Source organism: Cladosporium halotolerans (genome assembly GCF_011745625.1).
Source record: "Cladosporium halotolerans strain TM138-S3 chromosome Unknown Sca1, whole genome shotgun sequence".
In the NCBI taxonomy this organism is placed as follows: Eukaryota; Fungi; Ascomycota; class Dothideomycetes; order Cladosporiales; family Cladosporiaceae; genus Cladosporium; species Cladosporium halotolerans.
The window spans coordinates 1,326,784-1,348,478 of NW_027191452.1; the positions used below are offsets into that span (position 1 = coordinate 1,326,784).

Here is a 21,695-nt window from a genome sequence, read left to right on the forward strand (position 1 = left end):
TGCTGTCAAAGATGCTCCCATCGCACGTCCGCGGGCAGGTGCTCCCGCTGAGAGCATCGAGGCATCCAAAGCAACGCGCTCTCGAAATCCCGACAGCTGCTGCCACAGCCTTCCGCACGTCAGCAATACGCGCATGTCAGTGAGATAGCTGACTATCGTACCCGTGTAGACTCTTCCACATTCAGATGCCATGCCTGCCTATATGCTCCAGCGACTTATCGCGCGTACAAGTATACTCGCATACGCCTCGTATTCCAATCGCAGCTACACGCACCTAGGCCTGTCGCGCGCCACAAGCGTAAGGTCGATACGAGATCCCACCCCTCCAAATACCTCCCATGCTGCTATCACCGCCTCTCGCATCTCATAAACCCACGCACCCCGTTGAAACACCGCTTCCACGAAATCTCCTGCGTTCCGCCCTCAGACGCCGCTCCTATCGGCTCTCACAATCCAAAAGCATACGCAAGCCACTGAAGAACGCCCGCAGAACACACCACGCACCACCTCCAATCTCCCAATCACATCCCCACATGCGTCAGATTAGCTGACCTGACTTGACCTGACGCGGCAAGGAAACACCACACTGCACCGCACCGCACCGCACCCATTGGTGCCCTCTTCTCAGCCCAAGTGACAGTGACAGTGACAGCGACAACAGGTACCGCGCTGCGCTTCGTCTCACGCAATTGATAAGCAAGCAGGCGGAGCGCAAGGCCTCACGCTCCTTTATCCCAACTACACGCCTGGACACGTCGCGGTGTGAACTTGACTAGTGCATCCTTTTCACTCTCTGCATTCTGCTCCTGCGGTATATACACCTCACTCGTCTCGTTCAGCCTCCCCAAACAATGAAGAGAGGCCGCGCGGAAAAGAAGAAGAAGAAGAAGAAGAAGAAGAAGAGGAAGAAACAAGGAACCGAATCCACCCGCTACACAGCGCCCTCGCTCGCTCGGGTTTCGAAGAATAAAAAACCAACAATAGGATATCTCTGTCGCGCAAGCAGCAACGACGACGAGAACGACGCTCGCCTTTTGTTCCCTTTGCCGTAACCCTGGAACTTCTTCCGTCATCAGTAGGAAACAACGACTAAAAGCAGGGAAAAAATCGTAAAAGCAGGGAAGCAAGCACGCGGCTTTTGCCAAATGGCAGCGAACGAGTCCGATCGGTATATCAAGCCCACCACCAGGGATCTCGCCGTGGAGGTCCCGAAAGTCTATGTTCCTGGCTTTCAAGCGATCGTGTTAACACAGAGGGGTATTGTTGCAACCCGTCCGGTTCGGGTTGGTGTGGTCGTGAGTGGTTGAGAAGGCCGTTAAAGTGGAGCGATTGTGGATGGAAGGGACTGGGTTGAAACGGGTTGAATTGGACTGCACTGGAGGTCGACAAGCGATCGATCAACCGCAGATGTTCCTGTCTGGAGGACGCTGTTAGCTGTGCTGCTCTCCCACCTGCACACTCGGACCGGGACTGGGGGAACTCACTCATCGCGTCGAACGGCTGCGGGATCATGCCGTTGCGCACCAGGTCCTGGAAGTCCCACTCGGGGCTGCTCTCCGTCTTCCAGGTCCAGAAGATCCAGCCGTCGGCCTTCTCGAACGCCACGAACTGCGCCTCGATGTAGCGCTTGATGTTGCCGCGGTCCGCGTCGCTGAGCCCCGCCACGGAGCCCATGTACTTGCCGTCGCAGGAGCCGATGTAGTACGAGCCCTGGCCGTTCTTGTTGTACGTGCCGTCGTAGCGCGCGCCGATGCCGCGGCCGTTGAGCCACTGGAGAGGAAGAGAGGGTTAGTGTCTGGTTTTGTAGGGTTGGACTGGGAGGGGATTGGGATTCTGTGAGCTTACCTTGGTGCAGTCGGTCAGCGCGCCCGACCACTCGCCGGAGATGGTCCACTTGTTGTTGCTGGCCATCTGGTCGCCGAAGCCGCAGGCGGTGCCGACGTGCTCGTCCGGGCTCATCTCCAGCGCGCCGGAGTCGAAGACCTCGTAGTGGTGCGTGTCGAGCAGCAGGTTCCACATGCCGGCGCCCCACTCGTTCCAGGAGGTGACGCCGTCGAAGGCGTCGTGGAAGGCCACCGCCACGTTGCTGTCCTTCAGGTTGCCCCAGCCGTCCATGTAGAACTGGCGCACGGTGTCCATGTTGAGGGAGGGGCCGAGGGGCTCGTTGAGGAGCTCGATGGAGGCGACGTTGGGGTTGTCGGCGAAGTCGTCTCGGAGCTTGTTGAGGGCTTTGATGGTGATGTCGATCGAGTCGCCTTGGGTCCATTCGGGGGTGCCCTTCAGCTGGCCGGAGTTGTCGAAGCCGTTCTGGGATCGGGGAGCGCCGTGCAAGTCGAGCATGACCTTGATGCCGTGGTTGCCGGCCCAGCCGACTGCTTTGCCGACGTAGTCGTAGGCGCCGTACACGAAGGGGGCGCCGTGGCCGCCGACGATGGACCAGTATCCGATCGGGAGACGGACCATGTTCAGACCGACGGACGCGATCTCCGCGAAGTCGTCCTCCGTGATCCATGTGTTCCAATGGTCGCGGAGACGCTCGGTGTCCCAGCCATATTGCTCGCCGTAGGTGTACTCTGCGGGAAGAGTTAATCGATCTGCCAATACGGGGATTCGAGCTTGCAGGACTCACCATCTACAACGTTGCCCGGGGTTGCCTCAAAGATGGAAGGGGTGATCCAGGGCTCGAGGACAAGCCAGCCACCAAGGTTCACACCCCTTACCTTCTCGTTGCCAAAGTTGAAGCGAAGGTCACGTTTGTTGAATTTCGACATTGGCGCCGCAGGAGCTGCGCTGCCGAAGGATGCCAACAGTGCAACGGCTGCTACCGCCGAAGCAGTGGTCTTCGAGGAGAACATCATGCTGGGCGTTCAGGAGACCGGGAGAGTGAGGACGTGATCGATGAAGCGATGATTGACGGAGCTCGTACTTCCATTCACCCAAGGGGCAAACGATAGGATTGCAAGAGGTAAGTCTGTCTTCAAGGAGAAAAGGGGTGAAGGGATTGATTGTGTCTGAGGATGATCAGCACTTCTAGAAGTGGGCGAGTCCATCTTTTTGAGCTGATTGCCGTAAACACAGAGTAGGATACCGGCGGCCCAGGATCGCCGCAGCGATCTCCCTACGTTGCAGCGCGGCCAGTGGCTGCTCTGCGCCGGCCTGCAAGAGGCAAGTCCCAAGCGTCCAGTGAGACAGCGGCGTGTGACCGTTGCTCGAGCCAACCCCGCCGAGACCATGTCCCGCGCACACAGACCAAGATCGCAAGCGGGCAACGACACACGTCGATCGACACGTCCGCCGGGTCGTGATGAGCGGTGGGAGGGCGTTATTACGTCGGGGGTCAGTCAGCGCAGTCAGCAGGGGTGGTTTGGTTAGGCCAAAGAGACGGGGATCGTGGATATTCCTCAGCTGCAGGGTCTAGGGCGGCCGGCATATGATGGAGTGGCTTCCCCAGGCACTGCCCGCGATTGGGCAACGCAAGCGGAGCGGGCGACGGCTGGCTTGCTGGCTTGCGGGCTTGACGCCCTCTCGACGCCCGCCGGTCGCCCTGCGTCCGGTATGCGCTGTCGGGTTGTCATGCGCCGTGGGAGGAGTCGAGTGTGCCCGGCTGGGCGCGCGACCATCCCGAATGCTGCCTGCTTCGGCGCGCCATGGCGAGAGAGCAGCAGAGCAGTCAAGTTGTGCTGCTCACGCGGACGAGGCGCATCAGGTACCACGCGGGCCGATCTCGCTGATCGCACTGTGCGCACAACGTCACAACAAGCTGAAGGTCGCTTGGAGTCACGCAGAACAGCCGGCCGGGTGCACGGCGGCGCGCTGTGGAATCCCTCCCTTGCGCCAGCACAGCGCAGCGCAGAGTCGCGGCGGTTGCGGCCGTTGGCGGCACGTTGTCGTCGTGTCGCAAAACGTGAGCGGCCGGGATGGGCAGCTACAACGTGCAATACGTGTCCGATGCCTGTCGCCGGCGTGCGCAATTTCGCGTGCCCGCATGCGCATGCGCACGGTATGCGAGTGTGCATTTGGTGAGCTGACGCGCAGCGGAGTTGCGAACAATGCCATGTTTCTGCGTGCTTCTGCCCGTGGTTCCTCCGCATCTCCCCCACAACCTACCACGACCTAAGGCGAAATGCTTCGCCCTGCCTTCGCCGCCTAAACCACTCTGGGCTGGTGCATCAAGCACTCCACCAAGTAGCGCCCACCGCCCCGGCGCCGAGGCAGCATCGCCTCCCCATGGCGCTGTGCGCCGGCCTTGCGCCGGCCTTGCACCAAGTGCCACCGGGCGGAAATGTCGTCAGCGCGTCGGCATACCGTGGTCACATGCGCTGAGTGGCAGAAGGGAAGCCGGCAAGGTTTCGTCGCATGAAAATCGCCCCGAGCGACGATCGCGGCACAGGTGCTGCCGAGTCTGTTCGGCTGGAAAAAATGGCAGCTCGCTTCTGCCGAGGCTGGGGGGAGCTCTGAGCTCTGAGTCGATCATGACGACGCCGAATTTTTGGGAGGACACTGTCTCAGCCGTGCCCGTCACCGGGTCAGCTCGATTGACTTACTCCTCAAAGCACGCCTGGGTGCAGCCTCGGCAGGGAATCTGTCGTTCCAATTGCTGGGCGCCCTCCGTGTGTCGTCCGGGCGTCGCGCGTCGATGTCAAGAGCAACGCTGCGAAGCCCACCGTGCTGCGTGGCTGAATCAAGAATTCCGGCTTGCCGTTCTAGAAGCCAGCCATCCTGGTGGTCGAGAGGCGCTTGTCACCTTGAAGGCGCAACGGTATTGTCGATTTCAGCAAGAGACACAGAAACGACCTTCCGTGAAGGCACCCCGATCGATGGTACTGCCAACGGCTTGCGCGACACTCGGGGAATCCGCCGGTGACATGAATACCTTCTTCACGCTACAGCGAGGTTCCGCAGAGGCACAGCATAATGGCAGGTCGCACGTCGCCATTGACGTGCAAGGTTAGTATTTGTACACCCCACGCGACTCAACTCGCACAATGGCGCAATCCAGCCAGAGCAAGATTCTAGAACGAGACAATTCGGGCACCCCGAGCAAGACAAAAAGCCACAAACACGCCTTACTTCCACTCACGGCGCCCCAAACTACCCTCCACCGCAACCAAAAAGAGAACCTCAACGACTCAACTCCGCCGTCGTCGGATCCCACCCGCAAGGCTCATACTTCCCCGTCTCCAACCCCCTCATCTCCTCCTCACTCAGCTCAAAATTAAACACATCCTTGTTCTCCTCGATCCTCGCCGGCGTCACGCTCTTCGGCAGCACCACAAACCCCTTCTGCAGGCCCCAGCGGAGCAGAATCTGCGCAGCCGTCTTGCCGTGCTTCGCCGCGAGCGGTTCGAGCAGCGGGTCATGGTTGCGCGTCGCCCGCACGAGCGGCGAGTACGCTTCCAGCACGACGCCGCGCGCCCGGCACCAGGCCACGATGTCCGGGCGCGCGAGCCAAGGGTGCAGCTCGACCTGGTTGACGCTGAGGACGCCGGCTTCGGAGGGCGGTTGTTGCTGCGAGAAGGTCGGTCAGCAGGTAGGTCGGCCAAACAGCCCAAAAAGACAAACCTTCATCCACCCCTCCAGCTCCTCCAAATGCCCCACCCCGAAATTGCTGACCCCGATGCTCCGCACTTTCCCCTCCGCCACGGCTTCCACCAGCGCCTTCCAGGCCCCGATCCGCCCCTCGCGGCCTCCGTACGGCGCGTGCAGGAGGTACAAGTCGATGTACTCCAGCCCCGTGCGCTCGAGGCTCTCGGAGATGCAGCGCTTCGCGTCCGCGTAGTTGGTGTAGCGGGGTGGGACTTTGGAGGTGTAGAAGAGCTGCGAGCGCGGGAGGGCGGAGGTGAGGAGCGCGGAGGCGGTGGGGGCTTCGTTGCGGTAGGCGTGGGCGGAGTCGACGTGTCTGTAGCCGGTGTGGAGGGCGTGTGCGGTGACGGATTCGGCGATTGCTGCTGGGCTTGAGAGGCGCGTGAGCAGGGTTTGGACGTGAGGTGAGGTGAGGTGTGTGGGTAGGAGCCGCTCACGTTTGGTAGACGCCTGTGAAGTTGTCCTGTGTCAACCGATGCTATTTGCTGAAGGTTGTCGAAAGTGGAAGACACAGTCTAGTTACACAATGGAATCCCGAAATCTTTGACGTTCTTGATGAACTCTTGACCTACCGTATCCTAACACTGGAATATCATAGCCCGACTTCATGCAAAGCGTGGAGTTGATGTCGAGCTTCGCCATGCTCCGGCTTGTATTTGCGAAACGCTGAAAGGGAGCACGAACGAATTGACTTCTGATACTTTGAGCTCGTACAATAGCTTTCATACCTTGCGATTGAAACGATATTTTGGGATGTTTCGGAGTGATTGTGACTCAACAATCGCTGGTCAGCATTGAGCATCCCGCCGCAAGCGCCGAACAGACGAAGACGTCACACAGCAAACAAATCGCGGGGCAAAGTGGGATGCACAGCGGCCTGAAGCCCATGGGTGACACACAACCGACTGTACACCGCCGGAGAAAGTACTCTGCCTCATTCTTTTCTCTGGACAAATTACTCGCACTGGTTTGCGAGAACCACATCTTTCTCGCATCCTCCCATAGATCAAGGCCACCATGCGTCTCATCAAGCAAAACATCGTGGAGAAAGATGGCTCCGGCAGCGCAACCCTGCTCCCAGAAGAGCCCGAGGACATGGTGAGCAAGTCCGTCTCATACAGGTGTGGCCTCCTGTGTCTCATACTAATCAAAATCAGTGGCACTGCTACAACCTGATCCGCGAAAACGACCTCCTCCGCGCCTCCGCCCTGCGCAAAATCTCCACCGAGTCCGCTGCCGGCAGCACCACCATCCAGCGCGTGCAAACCGTCCTCACCATCCGCGTCACGAAGCTCGACTTCGACTCCTACGCCTCGCAGCTCCACGTCTCCGGCCGCGTGGCCGAGGAGAACAAGCACGTCAAGCTCGGCAGCTACCACACGCTCGACCTCGAGCTGCAGCGCAACTTCACGCTCGAGAAGGCCGACGGCTGGGACAGCGTGGCCATCGACACCCTCAAGGAGGCGATCAACCAGGACGCGAAGGCGCAGCTGTGGGCCGTCGTGCTGCAGGAGGGGCTGGCGAACATCTGCCTCGTGACCGACCACCAGACGATCCTGCGCCAGCGCATCGAAGTCAACATGCCGAAGAAGCGCGCGGGCTCGTCCGACCACGACAAAGCGCTGCAGCGCTTCTTCCAGACCACCTTCGACACCGTGCTGCGCCAGATCGACCTCGCGGACCCCAAGCCGCTGCTGCTGGCCAGCCCGGGGTTCACGGCTAGTAGTTTGCAGCAGTTTATCAAGACGAAAGCGGCCGAGGGGAGTGATAAGGATCTCAAGCAGCTGGTCCCCAAGATCACGGTCGCGCACTCGGCTTCGGGGCACTTACACAGCTTGACGGAGGTGCTGAGCAGCCCGGCGGTGACGAGCAAGCTTAGCGATACGAAGTTTGCGCGCGAGACGCAGCTGATGGATCGGTTCTTTGAGTTGCTGAGGAAAGATGACGCGAGGGCGTGGTATGGGCCTAAGGAGGTGGAGGCTGCGGTTGAGAGAGGTGCTGTGGGCAAAGGCGGTGGTTCGCTTTTGATTTCGAACTCGCTTTTTAGGGCTCAGGAGGTCAAGACGAGACAACGGTGGGTAAAGTTGGTGGATGAGGTTAAGGAGGCTGGCGGCGAGGTGAGGGTGCTCAGTAGTATGCACGAGAGCGGAAAGCGCTTGGAGGATCTGAGCGGTATTGCTGCTATTTTGACCTATCCTATTGAAGATCTGGATGAGGAAGTTGGTGGCGACGAAGAGGAGGTTGTAGATGAGGTGCCTAATGGGCGAAATGGTCCTCCTGATGAAGACATAGATTTCTGAGATACCCATCATCTAGATGATATTAGAGCAGCATATTCATGACTGGCAGAGGGTTTGTCAGCTCTAAATAACCACCATCACCTCAAACCATCAATTGCTCGATATCGTGAATGACTAACACCATTGATACGATGTCCAATCGCCCCATATTCATTACCCTACACCTCTCGCCTCCACCCCCTCCATTGGGCAAAACGGCCCACAATTCCCAGAAGGAGAAGCCGATCCCGCGCCCTGCGAGCGACCTCACGCCCTCCGGCTTCGGCTTAAAGCGACGGAAGCTGTCCACAGCTCCATCACAGTCCCGCAGGTATGTCGAAACGACTCTTAAGCCGACCTCTGCAGTTTCTCACTCCTCGGACCTGTTATAGACCTGCCGTTGCACTTTCTTCCAGATTTCTTTTCGAGAAAAAGACAACACCGTTTCAGACTAGGACAATGAGCGACATTAAGCAGATCTCTAGCCAGAGGGCCGCGCAGCGTGAGTCGGGGTGCACATCATGGTCATTTGTTGGTCGCTGACGATTTGCTTCCAGCCGTGGCTCACTACGTAAGTCTTCCCTATCGCAATTATCATAAGAGACATGCTCCTCAATAGAGCCTCTCGATCCGGGTTCCCATAACCCCGCCTCAACGCATACTAACACACCTCCACCAGTCCCAAGCCATCGAAGCCGCCGGCCAAATCTGGGTCTCCGGCCAGATCCCCGCCGACGCCCAGGGCCAGCTCGTCGGCGGCAGCATCGCCGACCAGACCAAAGCCTGCTGCGAGGCGCTCAAGAACATCCTCGAGGACGCCGGCAGCGGTATCCACCGCACCGTGAAGGTAAAGCCATCCTATCCTGGTTTTCTCACCTGCCTGAGACGCATTCTGATGCTTTCAATTTGCAGATCAACGTCTTCATCACCACCATGGAGCACTTCGCGGAGATGAACTCGGTCTACGAGAAGTACTTCACGCACAAGCCTGCCCGCTCCTGCGTTGCTGTCAAGGAGCTGCCGAAGGGTGTGCCGGTTGAGATCGAGGCCATTGCTCTCGCTGGTAGGGGCTAGATGCTGCGGAAAGCGCTACCATTTTATGATGGCACGTCAGAAGGCTTGACTAAGGCCTCGAATGAAATAAAGTAAATGACAAACAAGCATTGACGCACCAATTTTTCCCACAGACCTGTTGAGGTTCATCAGAATCTCGTATTATTCGAGAAGGTATGTACATTTTATGTGTTGAGAATGCCCCTTCCCTTGCCCATCCATCCCGTTCCCATTCCCATTCCCGGCGCCTGAAGCCTTTCCCATCCGTTATCCCCCAAATGTGTCTATCCCCATTTTACAAAATCTCCAAACCAACTTCTTCACCATGAAGTAATCAAATTCTCCTCCCCCTTTCTTTCCCAAGAGATCTAGCGAGCGAATATGGGTATCATCAAAGCAGCAACAAGAAGAGAAATGCCAAACAGCCAGACAGCCAAATCAGAAAAGGTGCAACAGACCACCAACCCACCAACCCAGAGCAGAAAGTCAAAACAGAGCAACGTACACCTCATCGGTAAGTCATCCAAACATGCGGCACGCCCGCCCCCACCGTGCCAGCAAACTGCTGCCCAGGCCCCGTCGTCGCAGCCTGCGCGGCCTGCGCGGCAGCAACCATCTCGCGCCACTTCTTCTCGCACGACTTCGGCTGCCACTTGTCCTGGACGCCGAACTCGAGCATCTATCAAGACAAAAAAGTCAGCCAGAATCCCTCAAAAATTTCAAAGATCGCTAGTAAAACGTTGGGCAAAAACTCACCTTCGCGCTCACAATCTCCCACCGCCCCCTCTCCCACCACTCGCACGCCTGCCGCAGCGCCCGCACGTCCTCCTCGCCCCACTCGCGCCGCCGGTCCCGCAGCCGCCGCCACTGCATCTGCAGCGCCGGCACGCTCGCGCTGCCCATCTGCTGCGCGATGTCTTTCCACGGCAGGTCCTCGTCCTCTTTGAGGCGGAGGAGGGTTTTGCTGGATTCGGAGAGGCCTTCGACGGAGGCGGTGCGGCGGCGTTTGGAGGTGCTGGTCGAGCTGGTGCGGGGCGTGGGGGAGGTTGTGGTGGTGGTGGTGGGGGGGTCGAGGGAGTCGGCGCGGCGCTTGGTGCCGGTGGTTGTGGGCGCTGGGGCGATGGGTTGGTAGGGGGATGGGGCTTGGGGGCGCGTGGGGCGCGGTTGTTGGAGGGTTGGGGGCGGGGAGGTCGGGAAGGGGTTGCTGGTTGCTGTGGTTGTGGCGGGGTCCGGTTGGTAGGGGGTTGGTGGGAAGGCGGCGGCGGGGATGAGGGGTGTTGGCTGCGCGGTGGGATATTGGATTCCGAGGCCGGCGGAGGGAGCCCAGGAGAGGCTTTCGGGCGATGGGCCGAAGGTGCTGGGGCTGCTGCGTGGGCGGCCTGGGGTGATTGGGATGGGTTGCTGGAAGAGGTTGGTCGTTTGGTCGATTGGGAAGGTGGACATGTTGATGTCTGGGAAGGATGCCCGGGCGTATTGGTTCCACTGTTGGGGTTCGACGGAGGAGGATGGGAAGGGGGTCAGGTAGGGTTGTTCGTAGGCGTACTGATCGATTGATGTTAGTAATGGTTTTGAGAACATAGTAAGGTAGGAAGTTTAGACATACAGAGTTTGGAGTGTACCAGTCGGTACTGACGATGGCATTGGCATCGAGTTCACTGATCTGTTCGGGAGTGATGCTCCCGGAAAAGGTAGGAAACATGTTGTTGGAATCCATTGTGACAATGAAAATGCTCAGGAACAACAACAAACGAAACAAGAAAAGGGCAGATGTTGGTGGAGATGCTCATCCACACGGGAGGATGAGGCGGGAAGGTAGTAGAGTTGAGATGATTCCTCACAGTTGAGCAATAGGAAGATGTGGTTGATGGCCCTGAGTCGACGAGAGCCGTGCCGCAAGCCATGATGAAAGGCAGGATGCGTTGGAGGCTTTGTAGGATTCGCTGCCATCAGCCATCGGCAGGGCTGCGCATCACCAGCAATAGCAGCAATGGCATTGCCAGCATCTCGACACCCACCGCAGAGCAGTCGGCCGTCCTAGTCTGGCGCGCACGGGGCAGCTGCACGGGGCTTAGGTACAGATTGCTAGCTGATGTAAATTTGGCCTCGACCCGCCGCAGGGCAGAGCCGCGAGCGGACATGACATGGTGCCTGCGAAGGATGAATAGGGTGTGCCTCAGTGCTCGTGAGGCGGGTAGGCGTGTAGTCGAGCCGGAAGGGGACAAGGCTGGTTCAGCAGGCCAATACCAGGGCCGGCTGGTCGACATGCACGATAGGCGCCGGGGGCTTGCTCTGCTCGCTTGAGCAATAATAACGTGCCGCCGTCAAAGCGGCACAGTCGAGGCGTAGGAACGGATTTGGCTCCCGAGCGACAGCTGTGCCCGCCCTCACGCGACGCCGTACCTGAATAGACGTGCGCCGTACCGCGCGAGAGCGAGACCTCGCTGAAGACGTCGATACGTCGAAACTGGTGCTCGGCCGGCCCTATGCACGTCGGCATCGGCCGCTTGGGAGGTCCAGCAGCACGGCATGTCAGATCTGCTTCACCCGCTGACGGCGATGGCTGACCCCCACCACCACTGCTGCGGTACGCAGGGCTGACATGACCCTCGCGGGACTCTCACGCCACGCGACGCACAATGCATCGAGTTCGCTTGTGCGAATCGCAGTCTCGCAATAATCTCTACACAGTGCTGCTCTCCAAGCTCCCACCATACAGAGTCCCATGCCCACGCCCATCCCCACAGCCCACAATTTCCCAGCCAACTCCACGCTCCGCCTACCCTTCAGCCTCACCATCTCCCAGACTCCCACCTGCACCGCCCACTCCTCTCCACCGGCGCAGGAAAATCCAATAACCTCCACCACCCCAGCCTAACCCAGCCCCAATAACGCCGCCCCAAAAAATCGTGAAACACCAAAGGAACGAAAGAATCACAAAATCCTATGGCTCTCGTCGCACCATGCGCAACACCGCTCGCGCGCCCGCGATCCTTGCCGTTCGCGTGGGCCCCGCGCGCAGGATCGCCTCGCATGCAGGCGTAGCTATTTTTGCCCGCCAGACCTGGGAGAAGAATGGCCGCAAATAGATCCTGATCGGGAGGGTGGGCGGGCTGGCGATTAATTAGCTCTATATTTGGCTCTTTGGGGGTTTGTTTCATGTTATGCGCGAGGGCACGCGTCTGCGGGTGCTCCTTCGTGAGATGGGAAAGATAGCCTTTCCTAACGTAGGGTCTCGGTAGAGAGGTCTGCTATGCTGGAATGGGGTGTCGGAGAGCGAGCTGAAACGTCTTGCTCGAGGGTTTCGGGCTGACGTCGCTGGGTTTGATCTGGATGGAGGGGAGTTCTAAATGGACTTGTACACCCACCCTCCCTGCGTCTCTCATAGGTAGGCTTCGGCCGTCGACGACGAGACCTGCAACTTCTGGACACTTCACCGGTCGCCCGAAATGTCCGCTAATTAGCAGACAACCTTCCACCTGCGTCCTGCGCATGGTCGTCTGTCGCGCAGGCTGACGCAACAGTATAACCATGCCTCAGGCTACCTTCAGACGTCACTTCGTCTATTCCCTCTTTCTACATCAGTGCGAAGGCAACACGTCGAGCTCGATTTGGTCACGCTGGACCCCGCGTCAACATCGACGAACACGCCAACAGACGATGCAGTTGCTCGTTGCGCAGGATCCTGCGTGGTGGGCAGCGCCCTCTCCTGCCGATGCGGCCCTTTTCCCGCGTTCGCTCGCAGGGCCCGTTGGGCGCTTCTCAATGAACGACCATAAACGACTAGCTGCGGGCTAGTATAAGGTTCCAAGTGGCCTGTGTCCAGATCCTTTGATGCGAACACAGGCCGGGCCGCGAAAAGCCATCAAGCAACTATGTGTGAACAGAAGTCAGGGATCCACTGGAGATCGTAGAGATCGGATAACGATGCTAAGAATGTAGCTTAGCCCGAGAAGCCTGCTTCCAGGAAACTAACTACCCAACCTATGGACACCAATCTGGTAAGTGAGATAACATGAACAAATCCTCCAAAAAAAGGGCATTCTGGGCCCCTGAGGCGCGAATATAAAAGCAGCAGACAGATGGCACAACTCCAATGTCCTCTAGTATCCCATGCGCCTCGGAAAAACCAACAGCAAAATGCAACGAATGATCGCTTTTTGGGCGGCCGCGCTGGACCGCGCTGGATCGGTCCCTCCTGAGAGGGGCGGCGTGGGGCTCGTTTCAATCGTGGGAGGAGCTGGTCCTCTTGGTTGTTCATGCAGTCTGGTCGTACGCAGTGTTCGCCCGCTCGGAGAGCGTAGCCAATCTCTGGTGGATGACAATCTTGGTTCCAGAACACCAGGTTGTTGGTTGTGTGCAATGTGGAAGCTGATGAGGTCCAGCACATTCGACGCCGTCTCGACTCTGTGGCTTGTCCACACCTCGCGCCTCGCCAAGCATCGCCTCGCCAAACCTAACAACTAAGGCTCCGGAAACCGCGTGTACCTCGGCGACATGCCCCCGTCGTCATCGTCGCTCCGCGGCTCGTACGCAGGCGGCGGCGTCCGCGCCCGCGGCCGCACAACAGCATCGTACGCGGGCGGCGCGTCGGGACTCGTGTACGCCGTCACAGCGCGGCGGTGGTGCACGGGTCTCCGCGCGGGAGGCGGCGGCGACGCTCGCCCGCCGGCTCGCGAGCTCTCGTTCGCCTCCTCTTCGTCGAAGTACCACGCGAACAAGCTTGCCGCGGGCGTCGCGCCGGCGGGCTGCGCCGTGCTGCGCGACGAGCTCGTGCTCACAGGCGCGGGCGCGGGCGTGGGCGGCTCGACGCGCCCTCTGCTCTCGAGCTCTTCGAGGCGCGACTCTTCGCTCTTCAGGTACGCGGTTTCGGGGTCCAGGTCCGGCGCCGACGAGCTGCTGCTGGCGGTGCTCTCCGCGCTGTCGCGGCGCCGCCGCTGGAACTGCGAGATCCAGCGCTCGCGCTCGAGCTCCGGCATGACGAGGAAGCGCACCCATTCGCTGCTGCTGAGCTGCTCGGGCTCGACGCCGCGCATGCGGAGCTGCGAGGCGGCGAGGTGTCGGCGGGCGATGGAGAGGGGGCGGTTCGTGACGGCTTCGACTTGGAGCGCGCCGAAGCCGCCGTTGCGGATCGCGGGCGTGTTGTACATTGCGGGGCGGGTGGCCCGGTTTCTGGTGGAGGGCATGGTTTTGTGTGTTGTGAGAGGTGGAGGGAGGGGAGGCGGTGTCGTGACCCGGCTGGCGTCGACGGTATATTCGACCAGCCAGTTAGTGAGTAGTCGGTCCTGTCAAGACGTCGACGTCGACGATCGTAATGCGCGAAATAAGTCGTCCGGTCTCCACAAGCGCGAAGTAAAGCAAGTCTTGTGTCCGGCAAGCTCGCGTGCAATCAAAGGGAAAGCCTGCGTTACTTTGGCCCTGTCCCGGGGTGAGTCCTACTAGTAACCCAAGAGCGGCAGCAGGGAAGCACACAGCCTCAAAGTCTAGGGTCCAGACCTGCAGGTACCCCTCGCAACGACGAGCCGGAGTGGCGGCTGCTGCGGTATGGCTTCCAATCGGCAGCAGGCAGAGGATTGCCAGATAGGTTAGGCGGCACGGCTGGCGGATCGTTCGCCTAATGGGATGGGGTTGGGAGACGGAGGGCTGCGAGAGGGAGTGAGGTGGCTGCGGGGTGGGAGAGGCACGTGGTGGGAGGGTAAATGGGATGCGAGATATATGGATATTGGAGATGGGCAAACCGAGACGGGAACAACAGGCCTTGGGGCTTGGACGCGGCAGGAATGGTTTGGTGGTTGAGAGGGCGAGCTGGGGAGGATGATCTCATGCCGGGGAGGCAGCGTAATCGTCCCGAACGGGCAGGGCAGGCTGGCAGGTCGCCGGGAAGTTGTTGGCCTCAGTCCCCACTTCCAAGTGTGAGCGGCACTCGCCTCGGCCGCGGAGGGGACGAGGATGATAATTGCGCGGGCTGGGCTGCTGCGGCGGGCTGGGCGCTGGCGGCGCTGGTGGCAGCAGAGGCGGCGCTCACTGCTGGGGCGGCGGTGCGGTGGTGTTGCATCCGAGGCAGCGGGGCAGGCGAGGGAGGGTGGAGAAGGCGAGGAGGCGCTCGGCCGTCCCCGCCAACGGCCAGCACGTGTGATTGGCGGCTTGACCGCGCCCACGTCGGCTTCTGCTTGGCCTGCGCTTGGGACTGTAGTACAGCAGGGGCCGATAACGATACCCTGTTATCGCGATAACACACCATAAGGTGTTCGTCTCGAGGGAGTCACTTGGCTCAGCGTGTTCACCAGAACAATTTCACAGTACCGACACATCTGGACGGCTGGACTCGGAACTCTATATAAAGATACCAACGTCAGCGACCCGCTACGGCATCGCGACGCCTTGATATGGACCATGTGGGTTTCTCGCGTGCAAGCTGACGACACCGCCGACTCCCAAGCCGGCCAGCCAGCAAACGAGTGGAGAACGGCGCGCGAATAGCTGAGACACACATGCCCGTCTCAACAATCCACCGACAGGCCAAGCACGCCGCAAAGGCCCAAGAGCGGACAGAGTCACACGAGCACAGCCCTGCGGCCTCGTGGGGCCTCCTCGCGCCTCCTTCTGCCCTATCCGAAGAGCGCCGGGGCAAGACGCAGGTACACGAATCGAATACCCACCGGGCTATGACATTACTGTTTATTTACAGCCTCGCCTCGAGCTTCTTCAGTGAGTCGCCCAAGGCGTAGTCACACCTCGCCGTCTTGCTCCTCACCTTGTCGATGTCCGCCGGCGACGGGGTCTTGGCTTGGACTGCAGGGTTGTAGTCAAAAGCCGACGTTCTCACGACCTCCTGGTCCGACATCTTGCGGTTGTTCTTCCCGTCTGCACGCTTGTAGACGTTGACCACGACAGCTCCGCCTAATCCCAGGTTGTGCTGCAGTGCCACGTCGCAGTCGACGAGCCGGTTGTTGGCCCATCCGCGGAGCTGCCAGCACAGCTCTGCACACTGTGCCAGGCCTGTCGCGCCGAGTGGATGTCCCTGGTTGTGGATGTCAGCATGCATACCAGGGGAGCTGTTGAGAGAGAACCTACTTTGCTGATCAAGCCGCCAGAAGGATTGATCACCGGCCCTTTGCCACCGTAGGTAATATCGCCTCTCCTCACCATCTCATGCGCTTTCCCCTTCTCACAGAAACCCAATCCCTCCAACAAGATAAGTTCATTCGCAGAAAAACAATCATGCAGCTCGCAGACCTTAATATCTTTCGGCGTCACGCCCGCTTCTTGCATAGCAGCCTGCGCCGCCCGTTTGGTCATATCGAAGCCCACAAGATCCATCGCGCTCCTGGAGTAGAGGGCCGGCGTGTCAGTCATCAACTGCTGCCCTGCGATCAAGATGGCCTGATCCCGCAGATGTGGTCTCTGGTCTAGGAACTTTTGAGAGACAATGACCGCCGCTCCAGCTCCGTCGCTCGTCGGACTGCACTGCAGCTTCGTGAGCGGGTAGTGGATCATCGTCGACCCCTCAATTTCCTTCAGCGAGTATTCCTTGCGGAACTGCGCGTACGGGTTGCGCTGCGAGTGCTCGTGGCTGATCCTCGCGATCTCCGCAAAATCCTGCGCTCGTGCGCCGTAACTGCAGTAAAAGCGATCGGTCAGCAAACATCCCAAAACCCCGCCCCCAAACCTACCCGCGAAAAAGAGAAAGGCAACAATCACAACCTACTTCTCCATATACTCCCTCCCCGCATTCGCAAAAAACTGCGCATTCCTCGGACTCCCGTGCACGCCCCTCGTCTCCTCCATCATCCCCGTCGCCAACCCCATCGGGCTCGGCCGATCCCCCCAAACACTCTTGATGCTCCCCGCGCTCATCTGCTCGAACCCCACAACGAGCACCGCATCCTTCTCGCCGCTCCGCACCAGCGTCCGCGCCAATTGCAGCCCCGTCGAGCCCGTCGCGCACGCGTTCGAGGTGTTGTACACGGGGATGCCCGTCATGCCGAGCTGGTAGAGGATGCGCTGGCCGGACGTCGTGTCGCCGTAGCAGTAGCAGGCGACCGCGGCGGAGACGTCGTCGTAGTTGATGCGGGCGTCGAGGAGGGCTTTGACGGCTGCTTCGAGGCCGAGTTCGGGGTACATGCGTTGCTGGCGGGGTTTGATGAAGGGGGTCAGGCCGACGCCGAGGACGTAGGCGGGCTGCTGCGGTTGGGAGGCCATGATTTGGGGAGTCACGGGGGGTGTTGCGGTTGGAGTTGGGTTGATGTGATGGGTGGGTTGGCGGGCGGCCGCTGCGCGCCTGGGGCCTGAGTTGGCGGACTGGAGGTTTTGAGGGGAGCTGAGTTGAGAAATGCGAGAAAGGGAAATTATAGCTAGGTGCCCTTTTATGATATACGATGTGATCACGACCAGCTGATAAAATGCCCTGTACCTATACCTCCAGAGCATTGAACCCTGGGGCCCCGCACTGCGAGCCGAGGCACTTGCGTCTATAGGTAAAACCGTTCGCTAGCGTACCTGAGATACGTAGGTACCTCAGGTACGTCACTTGCGAGCCAGGGTCAGGGTTGTCTCGTCTTATAGCTGGACAAAGTACCTTTGTAGCACATTTTACCGTAGAAGTTTACAGATACGTAATGTCGACAGAGACTGATCCTCGCGCGGGACTTGCTTGATTGGAACTAGAGAGCAAGCGTCGAGTGTGAAAGAAATCTGGAAACGAAATAATACATAGAATTGCAGAAGAAAAGGAAACTCGTGTAAATTTTAACCCAGGAAGACAGAATAGAGTCCGTCCTCCCGGCCTGACCTAATTCAATGATTCTTTCGATAATACAAAAGTCGTCCGCCAGACAGACAAAGTGCGGCAGTTGAAAGAAGAAGATCGAGAAGAAAGCAACAAACAACACCGACGCCATCGCTAATAAATCCCAACCCTCGTCCGACCTAGTCCCCTCTATAACCCAACCCACTCCTTTTCTCCCCCATCAGAACCTCCCACCCGCGCCAGCCCCATCGAACCCCTCAAAATCAAACCCCGCCCCATCCCCTCCCCTCAAATGCGCCTGGTCCCCCGACACGCCCCGCCGCGAACTGCGCCTCGGCACGCCGGGCTGCTGACTGGGCCAGGACAATTCGTCGACGGCCCGCAGCCAGGACTGGCCCTGCTCCTGGCCGCCGAGCTCCGGGTCGGCGTTCGAAGAGGCGCGGTTGGAGCGTGAGTTGAAGCGGGAGGGCAGGTCGAGGGCGCCGATGGGCGCGATGGGCGCTAGGGAGGGGATTTCGGTTTGCTTGGGTGCTATGTTGTGGGGGACGGGGTCGTGTGAGGAGAGGAAGTCGGGCCGCGCGCGGTTGCTGGTCGCGGTGTCGGTGCTGGGCCGGTACGGCCCCGTCGGAGGGCGAGAGTCGGACAGGCTGGAGACGTCTGCGCTGGGTCGGGAGCCGAAGCTGTAGCCCGGTTTCTGATCGGTCGATAGGCGGTCGCGGGTGATGGGGGTGTCGGGTTCGAAAGAGGGGCGGGCGCCGCGGTCGTCGTCGTAGGGCCCGCCGATGCCGAAGTCGAAGGGCTGCGTTTCCTTCGCCTGGGCCTGGCGGGCGCTGGGGCTAATTGTGCGGGATGCGCCGGCGGCGGCTTGCGGTTCGCCATGTTGCATGGGCGGGGAGTCGCGGTAGGGCTCTGCGTGCATGGGCGGCGAGGTGGTCATCTCGTGCTCTTCGTGGCCGTCGCCGCCGCCACCGGGCATCATGGGGCGTTGCATGGGCGCGGAGCGCACGACCTCGAAGCCTTTGCTTTGCTCCTTCTCCTTCTGCTTGCCGCCTTGCATGCCGACGACGAGGCGCTGGAACCAGCTTTGGGCGTTGGCGGCGGGACCTTCGGGGTCGGCGGGACCGGTTTTGAGCTTGCGAGTGGGCTGGTCGGAAAGAGCTTGCCCGCGGTAGTACTGGTCGACTTCTCGGACGGCGTAGTCTGTCCTTGCAGCGCCGTCCTCGGAGTTACTTTGTTCGCGGAAGTGTTGGGCTATCGCGGCTTCTTTGGAGGGATAGTTGCTCTCGTAGCTGCCACCTCTTTGGTGTGCGTTCGCCTGGGATGGCGAGTCGGAGTAAGGAAATTCAGCGCTCGCCCCGCTCATTCTGCTCTTTGCGCCAGGCGTGAGAATATCCATGGTCGCTCGCCTGGCTCGGGGAGGTCTGTAGTAGTTCTCCGAGGACGACGGCCCGCCGGTGTCTGTCTTGACCCCTAATATAGGCCTGCCGTTTGGCAGGTAGGTGAACGCCGTCTGAGAACCGTCAGCATCCGCGCTGGGACTACCCAAGCCGTCGCTGGCGAAGTGTTCAAAGCCACTCATCCGGCGGGAGGTGGGAGTGACAGCAACTTGGTTCAATAGCTGCTGGCTGCTCGCGGACATGCTACGAGAGCGTCCGCCCGCATACGCGCTACGAGCATCAGAATCCTGCAGAATGGCCGCCGCGCTGGTCATAGAAGCACGGTCGGCAGTCGTCGGTCGGTTCTGACGCTTCTTCAGCATGCGCACGTTCAGTATGCTACCTCTAATAGCACCGTGTTGCGCGTCGCCGCCCACTCCCATGGAGCGGGCTATTACTTCAATTATCGTCTGAGCTGCGTTCAAGAAGAATCCGAAAACCAGAACGCACGCGTGGAGCAGTAAGATGGCGTATCCAATCCAGCCGCGAGGCGCTTCATCGACGCCGAGAGTTGGGACGAAAGCCACAGAAAGGAGAATCGTAATAAGTCGCACGGCCGCGAAAAAGGTGTGGTATGCGTTCATGCTGGTTTGGCCCTGGAATGGCCGGAAAGCGTTAAGAGTAAGGATGAGGATGACCTCGCAAATGGCAAGGACAATGATCTGAGCAATGCCGCTTGGCTGTACGGCGCCGATGGCGACGCCACGCATAAATGTAATAAGGACAGGGATAAAGGCGAATGGCGCAGCGCTGTCACTGTAGGTGTTGTAAAGTGGTCCGTACATCAGCACTGTCGGCATATCGTCGAATAGATAAGTGCGTGGCTTGGTTTTGAAAATAATCCGGAGGATCCATCCGGCGGAAACGATCATTACGAGTAGCAGGACGGCAGCCATAGCGACGACCGATGCGGGTGACCGCAGTGATATTACCAATTGGAAAAGACTGAGGGCAACGATAGGTAGGATGAAATAGTTGAATGCCAGGCGGACCATGTTGCCGACCGTGAAGGGAAAGTTTTTGTTCCTGAGGTCCTGTTCCGATGTGCTGGTGATGAGTCGGTAGATCCAGCGAAACAGGAAACCCATTTGCGCAAGTGCGACCACGATACCAGCAATGACGAGCAACCAGATAGCCATACAAGCCCAAATGTCGGTGACATTGGTCATGCCGACCAACTGGCTCATTTGTTCGATTCCGTAGGTGCCGTTGGTCGTGTAGACGCCATCAGCCAGACTCTGGAAGCCGTCTCCGTGGCTGACAAAACTTTGGTTGAACAGAAGTAGACTCCAAGCCGTGTTGCTAACGGCAGGTTGGTAGAATCCAGGGTATTGAAGGCTCAAGCTGCCCATGAGTGCCACGAATTGGATGTATTGGAGGCAATCGCCAAATCCAGGGGTGACCAAACGCAGCAGATCCTCATCACGGCCATAATTGCTGCTCCATTTGAAGATATCCGCAGTCCCCCAAGGCGACCAGATGGCGGCAGCTAGCGTCGCAATGCCTTTCAATATCAGGATGATCGCAGGCAGCCAAGTGAGCAATCCCGAGATCTGAGAACCTAGGTCGGGAGTGATATTGGCGCTCACGCAGGCGAGATCCTCCGCAAGCTCGTCGCCGTTGATGACCCGGACTGTGGCGGCGAGTGTACCAAACGAGTATGGACTGCCAAAATCGTGCGCGATGCTGAACGCAGGCAAGTCATACGGGTCGCTGCTGTTCACATCGAATCGTGGCCCCAAAGGACATGTGCCGTTCACCAGGGCTTCACAGAACTGCTGCGCCGGAGAGTCGTATGCATCATATGTCAAGAGCTTGAATTTTGACAGCAGTGTACTGAACTTGTTCGCACTTCCAACGTCCACGATCTTGCCAAAGGTGTCATTCGGATTCGACCAACTCGGATCATCAGGAGGCGGGTATTCGCCGACCGTCGTCTGGCCCGTGACATTCCCGTAGAATGTGAGGTTCAATCCATGGCTCGGATTTTCGGCATCGAAGCGCGCGTCGACGTAGAGAGGGTCCCACTGCAGGCGGCGGGGCTCGGAGTGGATGGTGCTGTCATCGAGGCAGTTTGAAAATCGGATGAAGGCGGCGTTTACAGGCGCGGACAGTGAGAAGGCGAGGAGGAAGATGTAGGTCAGCGCCCGTCCGGCGCCGCGCGGGAAGGCGCTCATTGGGCGGATTTCATCGAGAGGCGGCGGTTGGACTTCAGCAGTGTGGGAAGTGGAGGCGTGTGCGCGCACCGGCGTGGTCGAGACGATTGTCGAGGTGAAAGGCGAAGGACGCGGATGGGGAGGCGGCGCGATTGATCGCCGAGAGGTGTGCGGGTTCAGTGGTTCGAAATGTAGGCGAGGAGACGGGGGTCACTTCATCGTCCGCGGGGGGGACACAGCGAGGGAGGGTTTCGAAGCGAAAGGGCAGGGCCAAGGAGCGTCGGGCGTGAGGTCGAGGATGGGTCGCGGGCGATGGGACGGGCGCGCACACGCGAGATGTTGGAGTGCGCGGGAAGGTTTTGGGCGAGACGGCGGGATGGAGGATGGGTGACGCCTCTTGCGCCTCTGCCGGCCTAATTCACGCCTTGATCCCTGCCGGCGG

General features: G+C 59.5%; 7 protein-coding genes across 7 annotated transcripts; 2 read left to right on the forward strand and 5 right to left on the reverse strand.

The window, feature by feature from the left end:
• Positions 1-881: 881 nt before the first annotated feature.
• Positions 882-3,446, reverse strand: WHR41_00491 (uncharacterized protein). Its single transcript, XM_069369097.1, has 4 exons — positions 2,630-3,446; positions 1,846-2,573; positions 1,485-1,770; positions 882-1,417 (listed from the first exon to the last, which is right to left on the reverse strand). Exons 1-4 carry the CDS (start codon positions 2,856-2,858, stop codon positions 1,398-1,400), a joined length of 1,263 nt encoding a protein of 420 aa, XP_069233943.1. The 5' UTR covers positions 2,859-3,446; the 3' UTR covers positions 882-1,397.
• Positions 3,447-5,121: 1,675 nt separating this feature from the next.
• Positions 5,122-6,343, reverse strand: WHR41_00492 (uncharacterized protein; the record flags this gene model as incomplete). The annotated part of the gene is made up of 4 exons (XM_069369098.1): positions 6,156-6,343; positions 6,021-6,033; positions 5,563-5,953; positions 5,122-5,508 (listed from the first exon to the last, which is right to left on the reverse strand). The coding sequence occupies exons 1-4, from the start codon at positions 6,307-6,309 to the stop codon at positions 5,122-5,124; spliced, it is 945 nt and encodes a 314-aa protein (XP_069233946.1). The 5' UTR covers positions 6,310-6,343.
• Positions 6,344-6,503: 160 nt separating this feature from the next.
• Positions 6,504-7,970, forward strand: WHR41_00493 (uncharacterized protein). Its single transcript, XM_069369099.1, has 2 exons — positions 6,504-6,681; positions 6,741-7,970. Exons 1-2 carry the CDS (start codon positions 6,601-6,603, stop codon positions 7,881-7,883), a joined length of 1,224 nt encoding a protein of 407 aa, XP_069233945.1. The 5' UTR covers positions 6,504-6,600; the 3' UTR covers positions 7,884-7,970.
• A 351-nt stretch (positions 7,971-8,321) lies between these two features.
• On the forward strand, positions 8,322-9,037 carry WHR41_00494 (uncharacterized protein; the record flags this gene model as incomplete). The annotated part of the gene is made up of 4 exons (XM_069369100.1): positions 8,322-8,364; positions 8,420-8,433; positions 8,542-8,709; positions 8,775-9,037. 4 exons carry the CDS (start codon positions 8,322-8,324, stop codon positions 8,934-8,936), a joined length of 387 nt encoding a protein of 128 aa, XP_069234246.1. The 3' UTR covers positions 8,937-9,037.
• A 386-nt stretch (positions 9,038-9,423) lies between these two features.
• On the reverse strand, positions 9,424-10,629 carry WHR41_00495 (uncharacterized protein; the record flags this gene model as incomplete). Its single annotated transcript, XM_069369101.1, has 3 exons — positions 9,424-9,594; positions 9,672-10,457; positions 10,519-10,629. The coding sequence occupies 3 exons, from the start codon at positions 10,627-10,629 to the stop codon at positions 9,424-9,426; spliced, it is 1,068 nt and encodes a 355-aa protein (XP_069234245.1).
• Positions 10,630-15,195: 4,566 nt separating this feature from the next.
• On the reverse strand, positions 15,196-17,114 carry WHR41_00496 (uncharacterized protein; the record flags this gene model as incomplete). The annotated part of the gene is made up of 3 exons (XM_069369102.1): positions 15,196-15,933; positions 15,987-16,530; positions 16,621-17,114. 3 exons carry the CDS (start codon positions 17,112-17,114, stop codon positions 15,595-15,597), a joined length of 1,377 nt encoding a protein of 458 aa, XP_069233942.1. The 3' UTR covers positions 15,196-15,594.
• A 767-nt stretch (positions 17,115-17,881) lies between these two features.
• Positions 17,882-21,274, reverse strand: WHR41_00497 (uncharacterized protein; the record flags this gene model as incomplete). Its single annotated transcript, XM_069369103.1, has 1 exon — positions 17,882-21,274. The coding sequence occupies one exon, from the start codon at positions 21,272-21,274 to the stop codon at positions 17,882-17,884; it is 3,393 nt and encodes a 1,130-aa protein (XP_069234247.1).
• Positions 21,275-21,695: the final 421 nt, after the last annotated feature.